General features: G+C 50.8%; 1 protein-coding gene across 2 annotated transcripts in view; it reads left to right on the top strand.

Annotated features, from left to right (window-relative positions):
- NUP188 (nucleoporin 188) overlaps window positions 1-20,575 on the top strand; it is a 761,473-nt gene that overhangs the window by 566,189 nt on the left and 174,709 nt on the right. For both annotated transcript variants that reach the window (XM_078646272.1, XM_078646271.1), the window contains exons 31-33: window positions 6,476-6,553; window positions 6,680-6,765; window positions 7,048-7,193. In XM_078646272.1, coding sequence (XP_078502398.1) covers window positions 6,476-6,553; window positions 6,680-6,765; window positions 7,048-7,193 — 310 coding nt within the window. The remainder of the gene's footprint in view (window positions 1-6,475; window positions 6,554-6,679; window positions 6,766-7,047; window positions 7,194-20,575) is intronic.

Below are 20,575 nucleotides of genomic sequence, written 5' to 3'. Positions count from 1 at the left end.
ACGAACACTCTTCTGGCCCCGCTCTACAACAAAGGCTTGGTGAGAAGGCTGGAGGGCCCTACCAAACACACGATCGCTATCTGGCATAAGGCTCAGAGGCGGCTGGGCTGGGAGGGAGTGATTACTAATCTCACGCCGCTGTGGGATTCCAAAGCCCTTGGTAATTTGCGCACTAGTAAGGGGTTTGATCGATGGGACGCCATCGGGATATCCACGGTTGGAGATTTGTGGTCCAGGGGTGCGGTGATAACCTTCGAGACACTGAGAGAACAATATGACCTTGGGGTGACAGAAACATACAGATACATACAGGTTAGACACGCACTCATGTCAGTGTTGGAATTGGGAGCGCAGATCCCGGAGTCGGCTCCGTTGGAGGATCGGCTCCTTACCGACTATATGGAGAATGGTGCAACATCCCTCACCTACCGTAAACTGTTAAACAATCTACCGGATCCGCTGGTGCGTCTGAAGGAGAAATGGGTAGAGGAGATTGGGGACTTGAATGACTCGGAGTGGAATGCAGCGTTGGCGTCCCCTAGGGAGGCAGGTATATCCACACGTTTTAGACTGGTCCAATTTAAGGTACTACATAGGGTGTACTATACCCGCACAACACTGCACAAGATACGTAGGGCAGACCATCCATACTGTCTGAGGAACTGTGGGGAGGAGGGTACGCTGTTCCATACTCTGTGGGATTGTCCTACTATACACACCTATTGGAGGCGGGTAGCACGGACGATCAGTCAAACACTAGGGTCGTCATTCTCGCATGACCCTCGGATATGCTTACTGAATGTGTGGGGTCCAACTGATCTGTCACCGCATGGGAAACGCTGGGCGATCATTGGTGTGATGCTGGCAAAGAGGGATATAGCACAGAACTGGGGGGCACCGACTACTCCGACACTGTCGCAGTGGTGCCGGAACATGGACATGCTTATGGTGACGGAGAGGGCGATTTACAAACAGAGGCTTAATCCACGCAAATGGAACAAGACATGGTCACCGTGGAATTCGTACAGGGGAGACATATGTGAACCTTTGCCTGAGGAAGAAGATGCAGATAGCTCTGAGGAGGGTGAGGACATGGAGTAATGTAGGGACTTCAGGGTTCAGTTTAGAGGGGTGGGAATGCCCGGGCGTCTGATACTGAACATGTGGATGAACTTAATTCTGAACGACAATGTGAATACTGCTTGTTATGCCTCTATTAACGCTAATGATATCATTGATTCGCGAAACGATATGTTGACCCTGACCTTTTAAGTAGTATGTTTTCTGTTGGGGAGAAAATGAGAAAATTTGAAAAGTTGCTATATTGATTGCATGCAGCTGAATGTTGACGCTGCGATATACTTTGATTGTGTATGCATAACTATTATGTGTTGGCAACAATAAAAACACATTTCACAAAAAAAAAAAAAAGCAACGAGTTTACTGAACATTACTCTACCCACTGCTGATTATAAACCTAATATTTTAACTGAGGTGCTTCATTCACCCTCATCTGTGATTGAACCTATGTTGCCCTTCAACAAGGCCTTGTCTGAGCCTATCTATGAGGTCTGGAAAAAACCCTTATCTGCTCATGCAGTTTCTAGAACAGTGGCGAGGAGATATAGAGCTGCACCGGAGGACCCTGCATTTTTAACAACGCATCCTCTGCCTGAGAGTTTGGTGGTGCAGGCTGCCTGCTCAAAGAAATCTGCTGGTGCGTTTCCACAGGTTCCTGGAGATAAGGAATCCAGGAAGCAAGATCAAAGTGCCAAAAAGATTTTCTCATCAGCCAGTATGGCGTTAAAGTCAACCAACGCAACGTGTCTGATGGGAAGGTATATCCATGCTTTGATGGACTCTGTCAAGCAGTTGATTCCGAAGGTTCCTGAGAATGACAGGAAGGATTTTCAAGAAGTGGTTTCGGACACTCAAGCAGCTGCGAGGCAGGTCATCCAGAGTGGTCTGGACACCGCAGACTCGGTGGCAAGGATCATGGGCTCCTCCGTGGCCACCAGGAGGGCTGCCTGGCTCAAGTCATCAGAGTTCTCTGCAGACGTCCAGTCTGTCTTGATGGACTTGCCTTTCGATGGTTCAGGCTTATTTGGCAAGAAGGCTGATAATGCCTTGGAGCGTTTTAAGGACAGTAGAGCCACTGCAAAATCTTTGGGTCTTCAGTCCAGAGGTACTACCGGAAGACGTTTCAGAGGGTTTGGCCGATCTTCCTTTCGATCTTACAGATCATCCCAGCAGCAGCCTCAACAGCAGCAGAATACACTGTACAAGTCGTACAGGGGCAGACAAAGATCTCGCCCTAGAGGTCGTCAAGCTTCCTCCTCCTCTCCTTCCCAACCCCCGACCAACGCAGCAAAGCAGCCCTAGATCCGCCATTCCGGATCATGTGGGCCCAGTGGGGGGTCGGCTTACACATTTTCTACAAGATTGGGAATTAATAACATCGGATCTTTGGGTTCTCAATCTTGTAGAGAATGGGTATGCACTTCCTTTCCAGGAATTCCCTCCCAATTACCCTCCTTGCCAGGGTTATTGTTCGGAAGACCACCTGCTTCTCCTGCAGGAAGAAGTCCTGGCACTGTTCCGAAAAGGTGCGATAGAGGTGGTTCCAGAGCAGGAAAGGGGTCAGGGGTGCTACTCCCGGTATTTCCTGATCCCCAAGAAAGATGGCAGGCTTCGGCCAATCCTGGACCTCAGGGTTTTGAACCTTTACCTGAAGCAGGAAAAGTTCAAAATGCTCACTCTTGCACAGGTTCTTCAAGCGCTGCTGGAAGAAGACTGGATGGTGTCGATCGACTTGCAGGATGCGTATTTTCATATTCCCATCTTGAAGTCGCACAGAAAGTATCTCCGTTTCACGGTTGGGTCACAGCACTACCAGTTTGTGGTCCTTCCGTTTGGTCTTACTACTGCACCTCGAGTCTTCACCAAGGGGATGGCAGTGGTGGCAGCTCATCTCAGGAGATCGGGGATTCATCTGTTCCCGTATCTAGACGACTGGCTGATCAAAGCGGAGTCGCCGGAGAAGGTACTCCATCATCTGCAAGGGACAACTCAGTTGTTACACAGGTTGGGTTTTTCGATAAATGTACCCAAGTCTCACCTGGTGCCCTCCCAGCTCAACCTGTTCATAGGTGCGGTACTGGACACTACTGTGTGTCGCGCATTCCCTCCTCCTCAAAGGATTCGCGACATACAGGAGATGATTCCTTTATTTTTCAATGGAGCGGTCGTTCCAGTCCTGAAGGTTCTTCGCCTGCTCGGTCTGATGGCTTCATGCATTCTGTTGGTCAACCATGCACGCTGGCACATGAGGGCACTCCAGTGGTGCCTCCGCAGGCAGTGGTATCAGCACAACGGAGATCTCAGGGAGTCAGTGAAGATCTCCAGAGAAACTGCGGCGGATCTATCTTGGTGGAGCGTGGAAGGCAATCTGTCTCAAGGGAAGCCTTTCCAACTGCCTCCATCGGTGGCCACGGTGATATCGGATGCATCCACTCTAGGGTGGGGTGCTCATCTGGGGGATCTGGAGGTCAAAGGTCTTTGGTCTCCAGAGGAAAGGTTGCTTCACATCAACCTTCTAGAATTGCGGGCGATACGTTTGGCACTCAAGGCCTTCCTCCCTTCCCTTCGCGGTCAGTCAGTGCAAGTCCTGACGGACAACACGACCGCGATGTGGTACGTCAACAAGCAGGGAGGAGTAGGGTCGCAGTGTCTCTGCAATGAGGCTCTGCGCCTCTGGTCCTGGGTTCAGGACCATCGGATTTGTCTGATGGCAAATCATCTGGCCGGTGTTCTGAACGTTCGTGCAGACAGTCTCAGTCGGCAGTTCTCTGCCGATCACGAGTGGAGGCTTCACCCAGGAGTAGTTCACGACATCTTTCGGATATGGGAGACTCCTCGGGTGGACCTGTTCGCCACTCGCGAGAATGCTCACTGCCTGTCATTCTGCAGTCTCCAGTATCCGTTGCAAGGAGCCTTGGGGGACGCGTTTCAGTTGAGTTGGGGAAATCAACTCCTTTACGCGTTTCCTCCCATACCCTTGATTCCTCAGGTTCTGAGGAAGATTCGCCAAGACCGGGCCCAAGTCATTTTGATCGCCCCGGATTGGCCAAAAAGGGTGTGGTACTCGGACCTTCTCCACCTCTCCTCTCGCCCACCGCTCCGTCTCCCTCACAGGGAAGATCTCCTCTCTCAGATGGAGGGGCAGGTTCTACACCCCCACCTCCAGACCTTACACCTTGATGCCTGGAGATTGAGCGGGGCAACCTGATTTCTTTTTCTCTCCCTCACGATGTGGTGGATGTCATTTTGTCAGCCAGGCGTGACTCCACTAAGTCCATCTATTCTTATAGGTGGTCTAAATTTGTTGCTTGGTGCAGGGAGAAATCTATAGACCCTTTGAGGTCCCATTTATCTGATGTGCTCCAGTTTGCCCTTTCTCTGGCTCAGCAGGGGCTTGCTGTTGCCACGGTGAAGGGTTATCTTTCTGCGCTGTCGGCTTTTATCTGTTTGCCTGACCAGCCTTCTCTTTTTAAGTCTCCCATTGTTTTAAGGTTTTTGAAGGGCCTCACTAATAGGTTCCCTCCTACACCTTTTATTGTGCCTCAGTGGGATTTGAATCTAGTTTTGACATTTTTGATGGGTGCTCCCTTTGAGCCTCTTCACAAATGTCACATGAGGTTTCTGACTTTCAAAACGGTTTTTCTCGTTGCAATCACCTCGGCAAGGAGGGTAAGTGAGCTTCAAGCTCTTAGTTCCAAGCCCCCATTCCTGACCATTCATGCTGAACAAATGGTTCTTAGGACCAGGGCTGCTTTTCTGCCAAAGGTGGTGACTCCTTTCCACCTTGGTCAATCCATTACCCTTCCTACCTTCTATCCTCCCCCTCACCCTTCCAAGGAGGAGGAGAGATTACACCGTCTTGACCCCAAGAGGGCGGTGTCTTTTTACTTGGACAGGACTAAAGACTGTCGAGTGGACGACCAGCTCTTCGTTGGCTTTGCTGGCTGCAAGAAGGGAAGAGCGGTCCAAAAGAGGACTTTGTCGAGATGGATCGTCCTCTGCATTAAGATCTGCTACTCTTTGGCCGGTAAGGACCCGCCAGAGGGTATAAGGGCTCATTCAACTAGAGCTAAGTCTTCGACCTCCGCATTGGCTAGAGGTGTGCCTGTTGAGGATATTTGTAAAGCGGCAACTTGGTCTTCCCTCCACACTTTCGCGAAGCATTACTGCTTGGTTTCCGAAGTGAGGAGGGAGGGTCACTTTGCGCGCTCTGTCCTTCAGGATTTCCTGGTTTAGAAGAGTGGACACCCTCCTCCGGGAGTGGGGACTGCTGTGGGACTCTATTCACAAGGTGAGGAATCCACACGGCAGATGTATCTATCAGAAGAACAAGTTACTTACCTTCGGTAACGCTTTTTCTGGTAGATACTATATCTGCCTGTGGATTCCTCACTGACCCACCCGCCTCCCCGTTGTCCACTCTTCTATGCCAGTGGTTTATATGATGTATTATTTTATGGTCAAGGGTTTGTCTATTTCAAATGTTTTATTGCATTTGCTTCACACTGTGTGTGTTACCTTGATTTCTATACTGCGTATACTGTGTATATGTTTACTGTCATCGGTCCGTCCGTGTGCCTCGAGGGCACGGAAAAAAGGGCGGAACTGATGTCATCACGCCGGCGTGGGCCTATTGTAGGCGTCGGTGACGTCAGCGGAGTCGCGCGCGATGTCGTGCCTCTGTGACGTCCGGATCCACGTCGGCGCGAAGCTACAAAAGAATTTCCGAATGTTGCTGACGCAAGGGGGATATTCACAAGGTGAGGAATCCACAGGCAGATATAGTATCTACCAGAAAAAGAGTTACCGAAGGTAAGTAACTTGTTGGTTAGCAGGATCCCAGTCGGACTAGTCAGAAACGGCACCAGGCAAAAAGTGGGGGTAACCATAAAAGCAGATCCTACTTTCCTACAACACTACCTTGTGACAGCTTTCACACTTCCGAACCCAGCACTAGATGACAAGAGTTTGCACAGTATGTGAGTCTACCGTACTCCATGCCACGATCAGATGCTTACAGGGCAAGTAACATTTTCCTTGTTTGAGTTAAATCAGCTGTTCTTCATTTACTGACCGCCGAAGAATGAAACCTTGAGATATCATGCAGACTCAAACAGCTCGAGAGCTGAAATGGACGTTTTAATGTTCAGTACACTTGGGTTCCTGTACCCCAACTCTATCTTCCTCTCTGACACCCTCTTACAACGATCAGGATTTCAACTTCTAGGTGATCGGAGTTTGGGGAAGAGTGCTAATAAGAGCCTTATGAAATCATGACCAGTGGGACAAACAGAAGTCAGTTTGTAGTGTTTTAAGTGGTGAATCATGAGCTAAGAACCTCTTCCTCTTTGGTTTTGCCTTCAATTCCCTCTTCCTATTCTTCCCTCTGGCACAGGCAGATGTGATGCACTTGGCTGATTCTGTGGTCCATCAGGAGCTGTTTCTGGATGTCTTGGAAGGAACAGAAGTGTTGGTGAGTGCACAGAGCCTTCTGGTGGGTGGGGGCTTTGGCTGAGCCCTCACACACTGCTTTTAGGTGGGTGTTTGTGACGGTGAGTTATTCCAGCGCTGACCGGTGTGCTTTCATTCCCTTCCCTAGCTCCTTGTGCCCACATCAGTGCCTTGTCTGCGTCTCGGATCCATGCTCTGCACGTTACTACTCATCCTGCTTAAACAGTGGGTACGGTAGGTGTCACTTGTCACAAGGAATCTGTTCTAGAACTCTATTTCCATTAACGTCATTGCTCAAGAATTGACAGTCTATGTATTAAATGTGCCTTACTAGTGTGTTCAGTTAAATGAAGACCCATGAAGCATAATCTGTTCTTCCAGAATTGTTTTACCTTGACTTTTTCCCATTCTTCTGCTGTGTAATAAAATTCTTAGAGGAGTAATGAATGTGTCTTGGTGTAGCAAAGCATGTCATCAAGTGTGTAACATGTCCCTTGCTGCTCCTTTCTTTCGCAGCGAGTTGGGGTCTGCCAGAGACATACTGCCATCTTTGGTTCAGATTCTCGAGGGGGCACTGCAGGCCGACCCTCAACTGATGGAGAAGACCAAAGCAAAGGTGCTAGCTGCTCTCCTCACCGTGCTACAGATGAGACAGCTGAGAGGTGAGTGACTTAAAGGGGGAACAGAGATCACATGTGCGGACCGCACTAGAATCGGAACATCTAGTGTGGATATCAACATTATTAAACAACAGTTGGGTTGTAATCTATTACAGCAAGGTACACAGTTATACTGCCACTACATTACTATAGAGGATTACCAAGGTTTATTTCTGTTGTCTGTTTTAAAGCACTATATATAACTTGCCCAATAAAATAGACCTATCTGATGGAGACTTAAAGCTGCAGATTCCTTACCTTTGAATGCCCCAAACGTCAGGCTGGATCTGGAAACTTTGGAGTGAGCAGTACTCCAGCGCGCAGTTGGGTGGCTCCGTTCAGCTCTGTGTGACGTCAGTCTCGTTAGCGTCCATTACGTCATCGCAATCATGTGTATAGGCGCCACCCAGGAGCACGGACATCAGATCTTTTCTTTCCGTGTCAATTAAGCGCTGATCCAGAGAAGAGCTACCCCTCTGTCACTTTTTTGACAGGCTTTTCTGACTTTTTGCTGAGTAATTTTTTCAGGTGTGTCGAGTTTATTTCCCTTATATGTATAGATTTAAACCGTGTGGCGCCTGTCACCGTGCCATGTTGGTAACTGACCCCCACCTCGTATGTTTGTGGTGCCTAGAGTGTGACCACGGTACAAAAGGGGGTGGTGATGGACAGAGCATCTGAACCAATCAAACATTCACACCCAGTCAAAAGATTTTGTACCACTTTGTTTGTCATAAGTTGGCAGGGTATGCTCAGACGTGAGTCCCTTGCTCACTTTGCCACTGGATTCAAGCAAGCCAGGCTGAAGACGGCTGAAATGCCAGAAGCCGGTCCTCGGAAGCTTGTTTCCGGTCCAGGGAAGGCATGGCTTGGTAGTTCGGACTGGACTCTTCCCATGAGGCACAGGGTCAGACTGATTTGCATATGGCCATGTCTGAACTGGGGTGGCAGAGTGGGCTAAAGAACGGTGATGGATTAAACCCAGATCTGTTGACTGGGTGTGAGTGTTTGATTGGTTCAGATGCTCCGTCCATCACCACCCCCTTTTGTACCGCTTTGTTCGCCATAAGTTGGCAGGGTATGCTCAGACGTGAGTCCCTTGCTCACTTTGCCACTGGATTCAAGCAAGCCGGGCTGAAGACAGCTGAAATGCCAGAAACCGGTCCTCGGAAGCTTGTTTCCGGTCCAGGGAAGGCATGGCTTGGTAGTTCGGGCTGGACTGTTCCCATGAGGCACAGGGTCAGACTGATTTGCATATGGCCATGTCTGAACTGGGGTGGCTGAGTGGGCTAAAGAACGGTGATGGATTAAACCCAGATCTGTTGACTGGGTGTGAGTGTTTGATTGGTTCAGATGCTCCGTCCATCACCACCCCCTTTTGTACCGCTTTGTTCGCCATAAGTTGGCAGGGTATGCTCAGACGTGAGTCCCTTGCTCACTTTGCCACTGGATTCAAGCAAGCCGGGCTGAAGACAGCTGAAATGCCAGAAACCGGTCCTCGGAAGCTTGTTTCCGGTCCAGGGAAGGCATGGCTTGGTAGTTCGGGCTGGACTGTTCCCATGAGGCACAGGGTCAGACTAATTTGCATATGGCCATGTCTGAACTGGGGTGGCAGAGTGGGCTAAAGAACGGTGATGGATTAAACCCAGATCTGTTGACTGGGTGTGAGTGTTTGATTGGTTCAGATGCTCCGTCCATCACCACCCCCTTTTGTACCACTTTGTTCGCCATACGTTGGCAGGGTAAACTCAGACGTGAGTCCCTTGCTCACTTTGCCACTGGATTCAAGCAAGCCGGGTTGAAGACGGCTGAAATGCCAGAAACCGGTCCTCGGAAGCTTGTTTCCGGTCCAGGAAAGGCATGGCTTGGTAGTTCGGGCTGGACTGTTCCCATGAGGCACAGGGTCAGACTGATTTGCATATGGCCATGTCTGAACTGGGGTGGCAGAGTGGGCTAAAGAACGGTGATGAATTAAACTCAGATCTGTTGACTGGGTGTGAGTGTTTGATTGGTTCAGATGCTCCGTCCATCACCACCCCCTTTTGTACCACTTTGTTCGCCATAAGTTGGCAGGGTATGCTCAGACGTGAGTCCCTTGCTCACTTTGCCACTGGATTCAAGTCAGCCGGGCTGAAGACGGCTGAAAGGCCAGAAACCGGTCCTCGGAAGCTTGTTTCCGGTCCAGGGAAGGCATGGCTTGGTAGTTCGGGCTGGACTGTTCCCATGAGGCACAGGGTCAGACTGATTTGCATATAGCCATGTCTGAACTGGGGTGGCAGAGTGGGCTAAAGAACGGTGATGGATTAAACCCAGATCTGTTGACAGGGTGTGAGTGTTTGATTAGTTGAGATGCTCCGTCCATCACCGCCCCCTTTTGTACCATAGAGTGTGACCACGGCAGTCGTGCTCGCAATGTCAGGCCATTGCTCCGAGGGCCATGCGGAGGCAAGCTTTGAAGATCCTTGCATCCCGACAGTCGACACCGGCCAGCAAGACTTTGGCGAGATCCCGGTCCTGTTAAAGGTATAGAAGGTTGCGTAACGGTGCCAGGATAACGTTGCGATGCCTACTTAAATGCCGCCCCTTTCAAGTCTATCGACTCCTGGTACCCAAAGGATGTCCCAACGTTGAACCGGTTTCAAGCCTTGCGGGTCTTGTCAAAGGATGATGTTGGTGACGGACCTACATCTCCTGTTCTTGTGATGTCTGGAGCACGACCACGACCTGAAGTCGTGCTCCAACTGTTGGGCCTTGAATCCTAAGACTTTGCTGGAGTGGTCCTGAATTTTATTGGAGGCCCTGCAGTCAGCTCCTCGTTGCTCATTCGAGAGGAAGGTCAAAAGGCCGCTCGTGGAGTACCCACTCCCGTCAGTCATCGAGGTCTTTGAGCAAGTCCAGACACAAGAAGGCGGCGAGGAAGCACAAGCACTCTACACCTTCTCCCCATCGGTCTGCTGACTCCACATGGGATTCGGAGCATAGTCGCTCAAAGGCGTCGTCTCCAGTGCCTGCTTCAGAGATGACTCTGCGCCTCCCCCTATTTCGGGAGCCGTAGAGTCCCCTGCCCAACTTCGACACTCAGGACTAACCTAACAGAGGTGCTTCAGCCTGCGACGTCCACTTCTGAACCCCTATTGCCATTTAATGAAGCCCTCACTGACGTCCTCCTGGGCACCTGGTCCAAGCCCAACACAGGAACTCCTGAGGAGAGGACGATTGTCCACCGCCAACACCGGGCGACCCAGTGTACTCAACCCAACACCCTTCCCCCGAGAGCTTGGTTGTCGAAGCCTCTTCTTCAAAGGAAGTAATCTCTTCTGCCGCTCCAGATAGGGAATCCAAGAGGCGGAACCACCTTGGAAAGCGCCTGTTCTCTTCCTTCAGCTTGGCACTGGGGTCTGTGAATACTGCGTGCCTCTTAGGCCGATACTACTATAACATTTGAGATACAGTTGCTCAGGTGCTGCCTCAGTGCCCGGAGGAGGCCTGGGCCATTCTCTCCCAGGCAGTGGCAGATGGTAGAGACGCAGCCAAATCCACGATCAGATGTGGACTGGATACCACCGACTCACTGGGCAGAACGGTTGCCACGTCTGTAGCCATTAAGTGCTATACCTGGTTGAGGACATCTGGCTTTTCGGGGGGTGTCCAGTGAACTTTGATGGACATGCCCATTGATGGCCATCGGCTTTTTGGGGACAACGCAGACTCTGCGCAGGAGCGCTTTAAACATTTTCGGGCCACGGCCATATGTTTGGGCCTCGCTGCGCCTTCTCGCCCACTCCAGTCTGCTTTTCGTCCCTTTCGTTGCTACGAAAGGGGCACCGAACCACGTCTGGCCAAGTCTAGCCACCGGTACTTGTAAGCTGCCCAGCCTCTGCGTGGCTGCAGATCTGGGACCCAGCGACCTTGCCGGTCTGGAGGCCAGCGGGCGGGCCAGTCCACCCCGCCGCAGCCTCCAAAATTTCCTAGTCCGATGTTTCAGTCCTATCAACATCCAGTGGGAGGCAGGATTCGCCATCACCTCCCCCACTGGCACTCCATGTCGGACAGGTGGGTTTTGCAAATCATCTGAATGGGCTACTCCCTCCCCTTCAAGACTACCCTTCCTTTCATGCCACTGCTGTCTTTCGATCGCATATCGGAGGATTATTTGGCACTTTTCCATCAGGAAGTCTCAGCACTCTAGGCCAAGGGGGCTTGTTAGACCTGACTTCCTTGACGTGGTTTCCCCTGACTTTTTGCCTCTACCTCCTGTATTTTTGATGCTGTGCTGGATTTCGTTTTTGCTGCCTTCGATGTTTTGGGCACTTTGCCACTGCTGATCAGTGCCAAAATGCAAGTGCTCCCTGTATAAATTAGTATGGCAATTGAATCTCCCCAATTGGCATATTTGTTTTACTAATAAGTCCCTAGTAAAGTGCACTGAGTGTGCCAGGGCTGGTGAATCAAATGCTACTAGTGGGCCTGCAGCACTGATTGTGCCACCCACCTGAGTAGCCTTGAAAAGATGTCTCAGGCCTGCCACTGCAGGGCCTGTGCGCAGTTTAACTGCCATGACAACTTGTCAAGTGCACCCACTTGCCAGGCCCTAACCTCTCCTTTCAGTACACATAGGACACCCCTATGGTGGGCCCAAGGTAACCCCTGGGCAGGGTGCAGTGTATGTGAAAGGTAGAACATTGTTCTGGTGTGTGTGACATGTCCTGATAGAGAAATACTGCCAATTTCGTTTTTCACTATTGAAAAGCTGTCTTGCCCCGTAGGACAGACTGGAGAATGCTTTGTAACATTCTACAGTAATATCTCAGTATAGGGACAAAATAAAAAAGTGGAGTTTGGTATCCCTGAATTCAGAATTTAAAAACACATCTTTTAGTAAAGATGGTTTTTAAATTATATGTTTGAAAATAGCGCTTTTAGAAAGTAGCTATTTTCTTGTCCAACTGTCCTCTGTGCCTCTGCCTGTTTGTGGATTGACTGTCTGGTTTCAATGTGAGAGAGACAGAGGATGTGCATTCCCCGTAGACAGCCTCTGGGGGAGGTTGAGGTGTGCCTGGTCCTTCCTGAGTGATCCAGCCCTGAGCTGAATAGATGCTGGCTGCATGTAGAGTGGTGGGAGGAGATATGTCTTACACCTGAATTGACTGTCTCCCTTGCACAATGCTGTCTCCACCCTCTGTGGTCCTACTGCACCAGTGAATTCAGAACTGGTTTGGACTGGGTTCAGAGACCCTTACTTCAAAGACATCCAAGACATTTTGGGGTATAAGTATGTGCCCTAAACCCCCAGTTACTCAGACTACTTCATATATCAAGAGGGACTTTTGCCAAGTAGAAGAGCTGAAGACGAAGCGCTACCCCTTTGCTGTGTGCTGTCTGAGGTAATCCTGCAGTAGCTGATTCTGCCAAGGAAAGGAAAAGGACTTTGCTAGGTGCGGTGTCCACCCCCTGCTTGAGAGGAGTCTCCAAGGGCCTGTGTGTGCTGGCCTCCTGTTGTAGAAAACTGAGGGACATCAAAGTTTCCAAGGCTTTTTCTTCTCTTTCAACTGCGCTGTGTGTGTGTGTGTCCTCACACAGCTCTCTGTGGAGACTGCAGCGTTACGGGGAAGGACGCTGAAGGCCTGCTTATCGACCGTTTGCCTCAGTCCTCGTTTTCCCTGTGCATTCTAGGGAGCCGTGACGCGCTTCCCCCAGAAGAGGAGACTGCCAAAAAACCTTTTGCCGATCACCGCCTCCGACCAAAGTCCGGGACCAAGGTTCATCATTTAGGAAACGGGCCAGCCTGCCGCATAGCTGGCTGCGAGGCGTTGCCTTGCAACTGGGATCGCTCTGCGAGGAGATGCCTTTGACGACTTAGCCCCGCCAGCCAGACGTACACTCCAGCCACCAGGTAGTGAGGACCTGCTCCATTCAGGAAGGAGCAACCCCGCTCCCCCGTGCAGCGTCATCGAGGGTTTCCCCAGCCCGGAGATGGAAGGAGCTTCGAGCCTGGGCTTCCCTTGCCATCTATGGGCCACACAGAGCTCTTGCCGCTGTCGGAGTGCCGCCGGGACACGGGCAGTCATGAGAGGAGGTGGCGTTGAGGTCTAGAGCGGCCCCTGCAGGTGGTGGTGGCGTCCTCCCCAGCCGGGGCCCCTCGCACTGCAGAGAAGCCCGGAGGTGCAAGAGGGACAGAGAAACAAGCAGTTAACGCTCAGTCCGGGGTCTGGGCTGCGGCACACTTTTTCTAACGAGTGGGTTGCGGGCTAAGTGAGACTGCTTTCTCTTTTGTGACCAAAACTGGGGCACCCTCCTGGTACTACAAAGAACCCACGCTTTCACAAAAGGGATCGTGGTAATGGGGGCATCGTTGTATTTGACTGTACCAAACAGGATGTAGGAGGCCACACTGCCTGCAAATGAGCCTCATCTTCCATAACGCTCCCCCACACCCCCCCCCCTCATAAAACCATAAAAATAGGCTAGATCTCCCATGGGTGGACTTAAGCAGAACCACCTCATTCTCCCTCTGATCAGACTGTCCTGAGAAGCTCCAGCACGAACCGTCACAGTGTATCCCGCTCCAGGACCATGTGACACTCACAGCCACCTTCCAACACAAATGTCACCTCACAAGGAGGGTTTGTATTACGCCTCCCCCGCCAATGCCCTTTGTTGCATAACTTCTATTTAAATCTGGGCCTTAATTAATTTAGGCAATATAAATGAAAATATACCACCCACAAAATGAGGAGAATAAGTAACTGCTAATGGTAGAAAAGGCTCACCAAACTGTGTTAAACATTACAGCGTCAGGTAGATAATGTCACAGATCTTTATTTTTTATTTTATTTTTTTATTTGATCTGAATGAAAACACTGATCCAGCAGGGACGGTATAAACTGAGAGGTCAGAGATAATTGTCACGGTGAGCTGCAGATATCCTCCCCTCAGCCACTAACTCCATCCGGTTATGGCAGACTCACTCATGTTGCCACAAAGTAGGGTACAGATTATGGCAGGCTGCTGGTTGGACGGGTGAATTAGAATCACCATCAGACTCGCAGAGCTGAGTAAGCTTTATACCCTGGCTTGCGTGCGCACTCCCACACTCGTGTCATGGCCGGAGACATCAGCGCTTTGACTGGGGGCAGTCACAGCGCCCTCCCCCATGCACTGAGGATAGCTGGGTCCTTAGGCAGTGCAGCAGTGGAAAGCTGAAAGTCTGTTGGCCTGGCCTAGTTGTTTGCTAATGCTGTAATGTCTTGACACATACTTTCAGCGAGCGCCTTCACATCCGGTCCGCCAGTCCGAGCAGCTCCGTGGTCCAGGACTACACCAGCCAGCGAAAGCTGCATTTTGGGACAGGGCCGTCCGCGGGATTTTACCTCAGCGCCGCGAGCTTATCATAGCGGTCTGGCCTGGCCTCTGCAACACTGGTGACGGTCTCTCCTGTCGGCAAACTTGCACGGCGTCAGGGGCAGCAGCAGGCGCCACTGCTGCACAGTGGGCTCTACATGCGCTGCGTTCCCATGGGATGGATCCGGCGGTTGCGGCGGGTTCATGGCTGATTGATTTTAATTTACCACCATACGCGGCGGTGCCAGCAGCGCTGGTATAATTTTCCGTACTAGGCCAGCCTGCCTCCCACAGACTTAACTGCAGCCCGAGTCAGCAGCAAGACGTAACTTCATGCGGGCCGACGTCTATGAGGTTGGTCAAAATGTAATGCCACGCCCGGGGGAATCATAACGTCGTCCCCATTGATACATTGTAGCACCAGCAGCTTCTAGCTCAGCCATCCCCCAAGAAGCCCAGTGCTGTGAGCTCGTACACCACGACGCGCTGCCAGCCACTCCAGCTTAGTGCAGTCAGTAAGCAGCCCTACCGGCTTGACAGCCCGGGTGCTATCAGCCTATTATGCCTGACAATGCATTTCATTGTGGTGATGCGTAACACCACACTGAAATGCGTGAGCGTCACACCTGATGCGTGATACTTGGCAGGCATGTTCAAGTTGCCAAAAGAAAAATGCCAGACAGCCAGCCATGTGTTTAGACCGCCTGAAAATTGCTGGTTTTGACACTAAATATGGTTATAAATAAAGAAGTATGTCTACATTTGTAATGTGACTTTTCTGTCTTTGTTCCCTTTTATTATCCATCATGGATCAGGCAGCCATAGAACACACGCAAACATGCTTTCTATTTATATTTGAGGTTCAAATTATGCACAGACAAGTGCTGTCAATACATCTTTAGGTGACTGCTTATTTTTGTACCGCCTGGGACATCAAAATAATGAGCTGGCAACCCTAATCATAACACTGGAAGTTTATTGCAATCTTTCTTGAATTGGTATGCCCCCACTTTTTGCCGAACTGCTGATGTGCTTTGACTGAGTGTCCCCTGGGATCCTGCCAACCAGGTGCCCAGGGCCTGTCTTCCTTCCCTAAAGCTGTGTTTAAACAAAACCCAAATGGCATCTCTGGCCACCTGTCAGCCCCTAGTAAATGGTACCCAGGGCATGGTGACCAGAGAAGACCCCTGAGGACTGCAGCACTGATTGTGCCATCCTCAGGGGCCCTGTACCCTGGCACCCACACACTGCCTTGGCAGGATGATTGCCTAAGTACAGAACCAAAACCAGAGTCGACAGGGCCCACATCCCTGTATGCCATGCCCACAATCCCACTGCCCTGGCATACATCAGTCCCCCATCTAGCTGGGTGCAATATACCAGTGGTGTGGGCACAGGTGCATGAGCCCTGTGCCCCTACAGTACCCAGGGCCATTCCTGTAAGTGCAGTGCTGCCATTTAAGAGTATATGGTACTGGGAGGTCGTCATTACGAATTCCACAGCACCATAATGGCTTCACCATGAATTTTGGTATCAAACTGCTCAGCACATTAAACCCGCACTGATGCCAGTATGGGATTTAATGTAAGATGCACCAGAGGGCATCTTAGAGATGCCCCATGGAACCTAACCTACAATCCACGTCTGGACTGAGAAGCTGCCTAGGCTGCCAAACAGCAGACATTATGCTGTACCCCTGGGTGGAGAGCCCCCTGCACTCCTGGGGCTGCAACAATGCACATCCTGGGCGAGGTGCTAGGTCTCCTCCACCAGGATGGGCCGGGGAAAGCTTCAAAGGCCTGCCGCTTCTATAAGTTTCTCCAGACCCTTTGCTGTACCCAGCAACTGGCCCCCACCAGTTCTGGCCCCCACTCTGGCGGGAAGACTGGCGTGAAACCCTATTTCAGGAGGGGGGGGTGCCAGCCTGTGCCAACCCCACCCCTCAGGTGGGAGAGGCGAGGTGAGCACGACCCCAGGCTTCGGCCATCTTGAAGATAGGGAGCCCTGCCAAATCACAGCTAGGCTCCTGCCCCCCTCCCACAGGAGAGGAGCAGGCTAGGGGGTGTACCCACCCTGGGACAGGGACCTATTGGTCCCTGCCCTTTCCCTACCTGTAACACCCCTAAGTTCAGTATTTAGGGGCTCCCTGAACCTTCCTTCCTCAGATCCCGTTTTGAAAAACAAGGACGACCTGCTGTGCAGCTGCCAACAAACGACTGAGGACAACTGACTTGGCCCCAGCCCTACCGGTCTGTTGATCCTTGTACCTGCTCCTGCTTAACCCCGGAGTCTCCTGCGGGCAGCAACCTTGAGAACCCCGTAGGACCTGCCTGTCTTGACCCTCTTAGAGACTGGGACTACCATGAGCAGAGGCTCTGCTCAAACAGCAACACCCCTGGTTCCAGCCAGGAACCCCGAATCCATCCCACTCTGCACCCGCCAAGCCCAGCCCGTGCCAGAGTGAACCAAGACCACGAGGACATCCCCCCCGGCGACTGGGACCCGAAGTCCAGTGCCCACAGACCCTCCTCAGTGAACCTGACGACGCCTGCAGCCTCAGAACTAGAGACCCAACCGCGACCAGCCGAGGGTAAGATTTCCCAAGACCAAAAGACACCCCTGCACCCGGCTCCCTGCAGCCCCCTGTGCCTTCCTTTGGGGTACCTACCTCTTCTCCAAGTGCCGCTGAGGGTGTACCAACTATACCTACCTGACCCTGGTGGACACCTGATTCTATGCCCAGAACCTTAACTTCACCAGTTGAGCACTCACCTGGAAACCGATAACTCACTTTCCTGCCATAGGATAACATTGACTGGTTTGAAGTGTGGAGTTTTGAAACTATAAAATAGTCCTATAAAATCAGCTGAATACCGAATTCCGAAGTACTCACCTGTGATCAGGAGAGAAGCCAGTACTGTACCTTGTAGCCCAGTACTGAACTACAAAAGTAATCCTAACCAGGTTTGCTAGTAACCTGAATTTTCTCCATAGGAATCCATTGTCTGCTTTTCTGTGAAATGTCTACTTTTGAAAACTTGAAATATTCCTTAAAAATCGTTCCAACTACTGAAACGTAATTACTTACCTGTCTTAAGTAGAGGTCCCAGTACTGGACCTAGGAGCCCAGTACTGGATTACAAAAGTAACGAGAACGTACTTTACCTGTGACCTGAATTTTCTCCCATTGGATAGCATTGCTAGATTTTCACTGAAAAGTTTCTAAGTGTGAACTTTTAAAATACCTTTATATTCCTTAAAAATCATTGCAATCACCAAAACGTTTTTACTAAACTGTTTTCAGCTTAGAACCCAGGACTGAATCTAGGATCCAGTCCTCTTCAAAGTAATCAACTGCATTTATGTCGAAACACCCATTGAGCTCAATGTGAAATTGTGTTTAGAACTGTGTTGCCTGCTGCAACCCCTGTACCTATTGTGTTTACAAATTCTGATAGATACATCTGCCGTGTGGATTCCTCACCTTGTGAATATCCCCCTTGCGCCAGCAACGTTCGGAAATTTTCTTCGTAGTACGCCGACGTGGGCGACGTCACAGGAGCACGGCATCGCGCGCGACTCCGTCTGACGTCACCGACCCTACATCAGGCCCACGCCGGCGTGATGACGTCAGTTCCCTTTTTTCCGCGTCTTCGACGCTAACGGTTTTCGGGATCTTACTGCGATACTTAGTATCTTTCTGTTTATTAATAGACACTGTTTCTCTCTTACGACTTGATTCTTCTCCGAAGATGTCGTCGAGGAAAACAGGCTTTAAGCCGTGTAGATCTTGTGCCCGCACGATGTCCATCACTGACCCACATAAGGACTGTTTGTGGTGTCTTGGTTCGAGTCACGACGTCAAGAACTGCAATTCCTGTTTTAAGATGAATCCGAAGGCACTTCGAGAACGTGAAGCTAAATTACTTTTGGCTAAGGTAAAACAGGATTCTGGACGTTATTCAAGATCGACGTCACGGAGGTCGAAGTCGAAGCAAAGGTCTCGATCGAAGTCGGTGTCGGCGTCGAGATCCAGAGCGGGTTCGAGATCTGGTGAGGATACGAGATCTAAAGAGAAATCGAAATCCAGGGAAAGATCGAGGTCTAGATCTAAATCGGCTTCCGGTCACGCTTCGAGCTCCTCGAGGAGAAAGCATAAGAGGAGGAAACACAGTTCGAAACATCATTCAGAGAAGGAATCCTCTGACTCGAAGAGAAGGTCTCATAAACATCGTAAAGACTTTATCTCTCCTTCTCCTGCTTTATCGAAAGAAGGTTCTCCAGCCCCGGAGCCAGAACCGGAGCCGGATCCGGATCCGATGTCCTCGGAACATGAAGAGGAAGAAGAAGTGATTCCTCAAGAACCGACTCCAGCGGAGACTCCTGCGGATCCGGAAGGTCAGAGTGAGGGTGTGTCGGGGCGACCTCCATTGGATCCGGTAGGTCTGTACCCTCCCTTTCCTGGTCCTGGACAGGATCCCTCGCATTTTTTAAATGCAATGTTCGGAGTATATTCCAGGGCAATGTACCCCACTGGAGCACCTGTTGGTCCCATGGGTCCATTATCATACAATCTGGGTATTCCTCAGTCGTATGCCCCAGCTCCGTTTATGCCATTCATGCCGGCGCCTCTTCCACCATGGCTCGGTACGGCTCCACCGAGGTCTTCGACTCCGCATGCGGCTTCGCCGGCTCCGGATCGACCTCGCAGTCGAGATCGAGGTACCACACCTGTTCATGACTCTCGTCCTGCTCCGGCTCCTCGATCGACGTCGGAACCGGCTCCGTCGGAGTCGTTACCGGATCCGTCGACGTCGATTCGATTGGAGTGGTCGAGGCGAAGAGCTCAGCGCCTTCTAGAACAAAAGGATGATGAGAGTTCTGATGTGGAAGAAGGCGAGCTTCCTGATCATGACGATGATTTCGATGAACTTCGGGATGCTAGTGGTCTAGAACTCTCTCCTGAGTGGGTTCTGCCTTCAGCTTCTGATGCTCCATCTAGAGACGTGGCACCCTATCACGTGGTCATTAGGAAGGCTGCTGACCTTCTTAATTTAAAGCTGCCCACAGTGGAGTACAAACCCAACATCCTCACTGAAGTCTTACATTCTCCTTCTTCAATTGTGGAACCTACACTGCCATTTACTGATGCCTTGACGGATCCAATAAAGGAGATTTGGAAGAAGCCCTTATCTGCTCCTGCAGTTTCAAGAGTTATTGCAAGACGCTATAGGGTGGCTCCTGATGACCCTGCATTTCTTTCTACGCATCCATCTCCGGAAAGTCTTGTGGTTCAGGCGGCTTGCTCTAATAGGGCTGCTGGCTCCTTCCCTCAAGTGCCAGCTGACAAAGAGTCTAAAAAATTAGATCTGTCTGCGAAGAAGACTTTCTCTTCTGGGAGCATGGCTCTTAAATCATCAAATGCTACTTGCCTTTTAGGTAGATACGTGCATGCGCTAATGGACTCAGTGAAGCAATTATCATCAAAACTTCCTGAGGATGATAAGAAGAACTTTAATGAGGTTGTCTCTGACACTCAGGCTGCTGCCCGCATGGTCATTCAAAGCGGTATGGACACTGTGGATTCTGTGGCTAGAATTATGGGTTCATCCATTGCGACCAGGAGAGCCGCTTGGCTAAAGTCTTCAGATTTCTCTGCGGATGTGCAATCTACATTGCTGGACTTACCCTTTGATGGAACTGGCCTTTTCGGTAAGAAGGCTGATGTAGCCTTGGAAAGGTTTAAGGACAGCCGTGCCACCGCTAGATCTTTGGGTCTGCAGATGAGAGGGTCGACGACTAAAAAGTTCAAAGGATTTGGCAGATCTTCTTTTCGTCCCTTCAAGCAGGGCCAACAACAACAACAGCAACAGCAGCAAAACCCTCTATATAGATCCTATAGAGGTAAACAGAGGGGTCGTGGACGTCAAGTCTCCTCTTCCTCCACTTCCTCCAATAATGCCCAAACCCCACCCGCATCAGCAAAGCAGCCCTAGATCCACCATTCTGGATCATGTAGGGCCAGTAGGGGGTCGGCTTACTC

Source organism: Lissotriton helveticus, chromosome 5_1, assembly GCF_964261635.1.
Source record: "Lissotriton helveticus chromosome 5_1, aLisHel1.1, whole genome shotgun sequence".
NCBI lineage: Eukaryota > Metazoa > Chordata > Amphibia > Caudata > Salamandridae > Lissotriton > Lissotriton helveticus.
The sequence above is the reverse complement of the archived record's forward strand: the minus strand, read 5'-3'. Positions and strand labels throughout refer to the sequence as shown.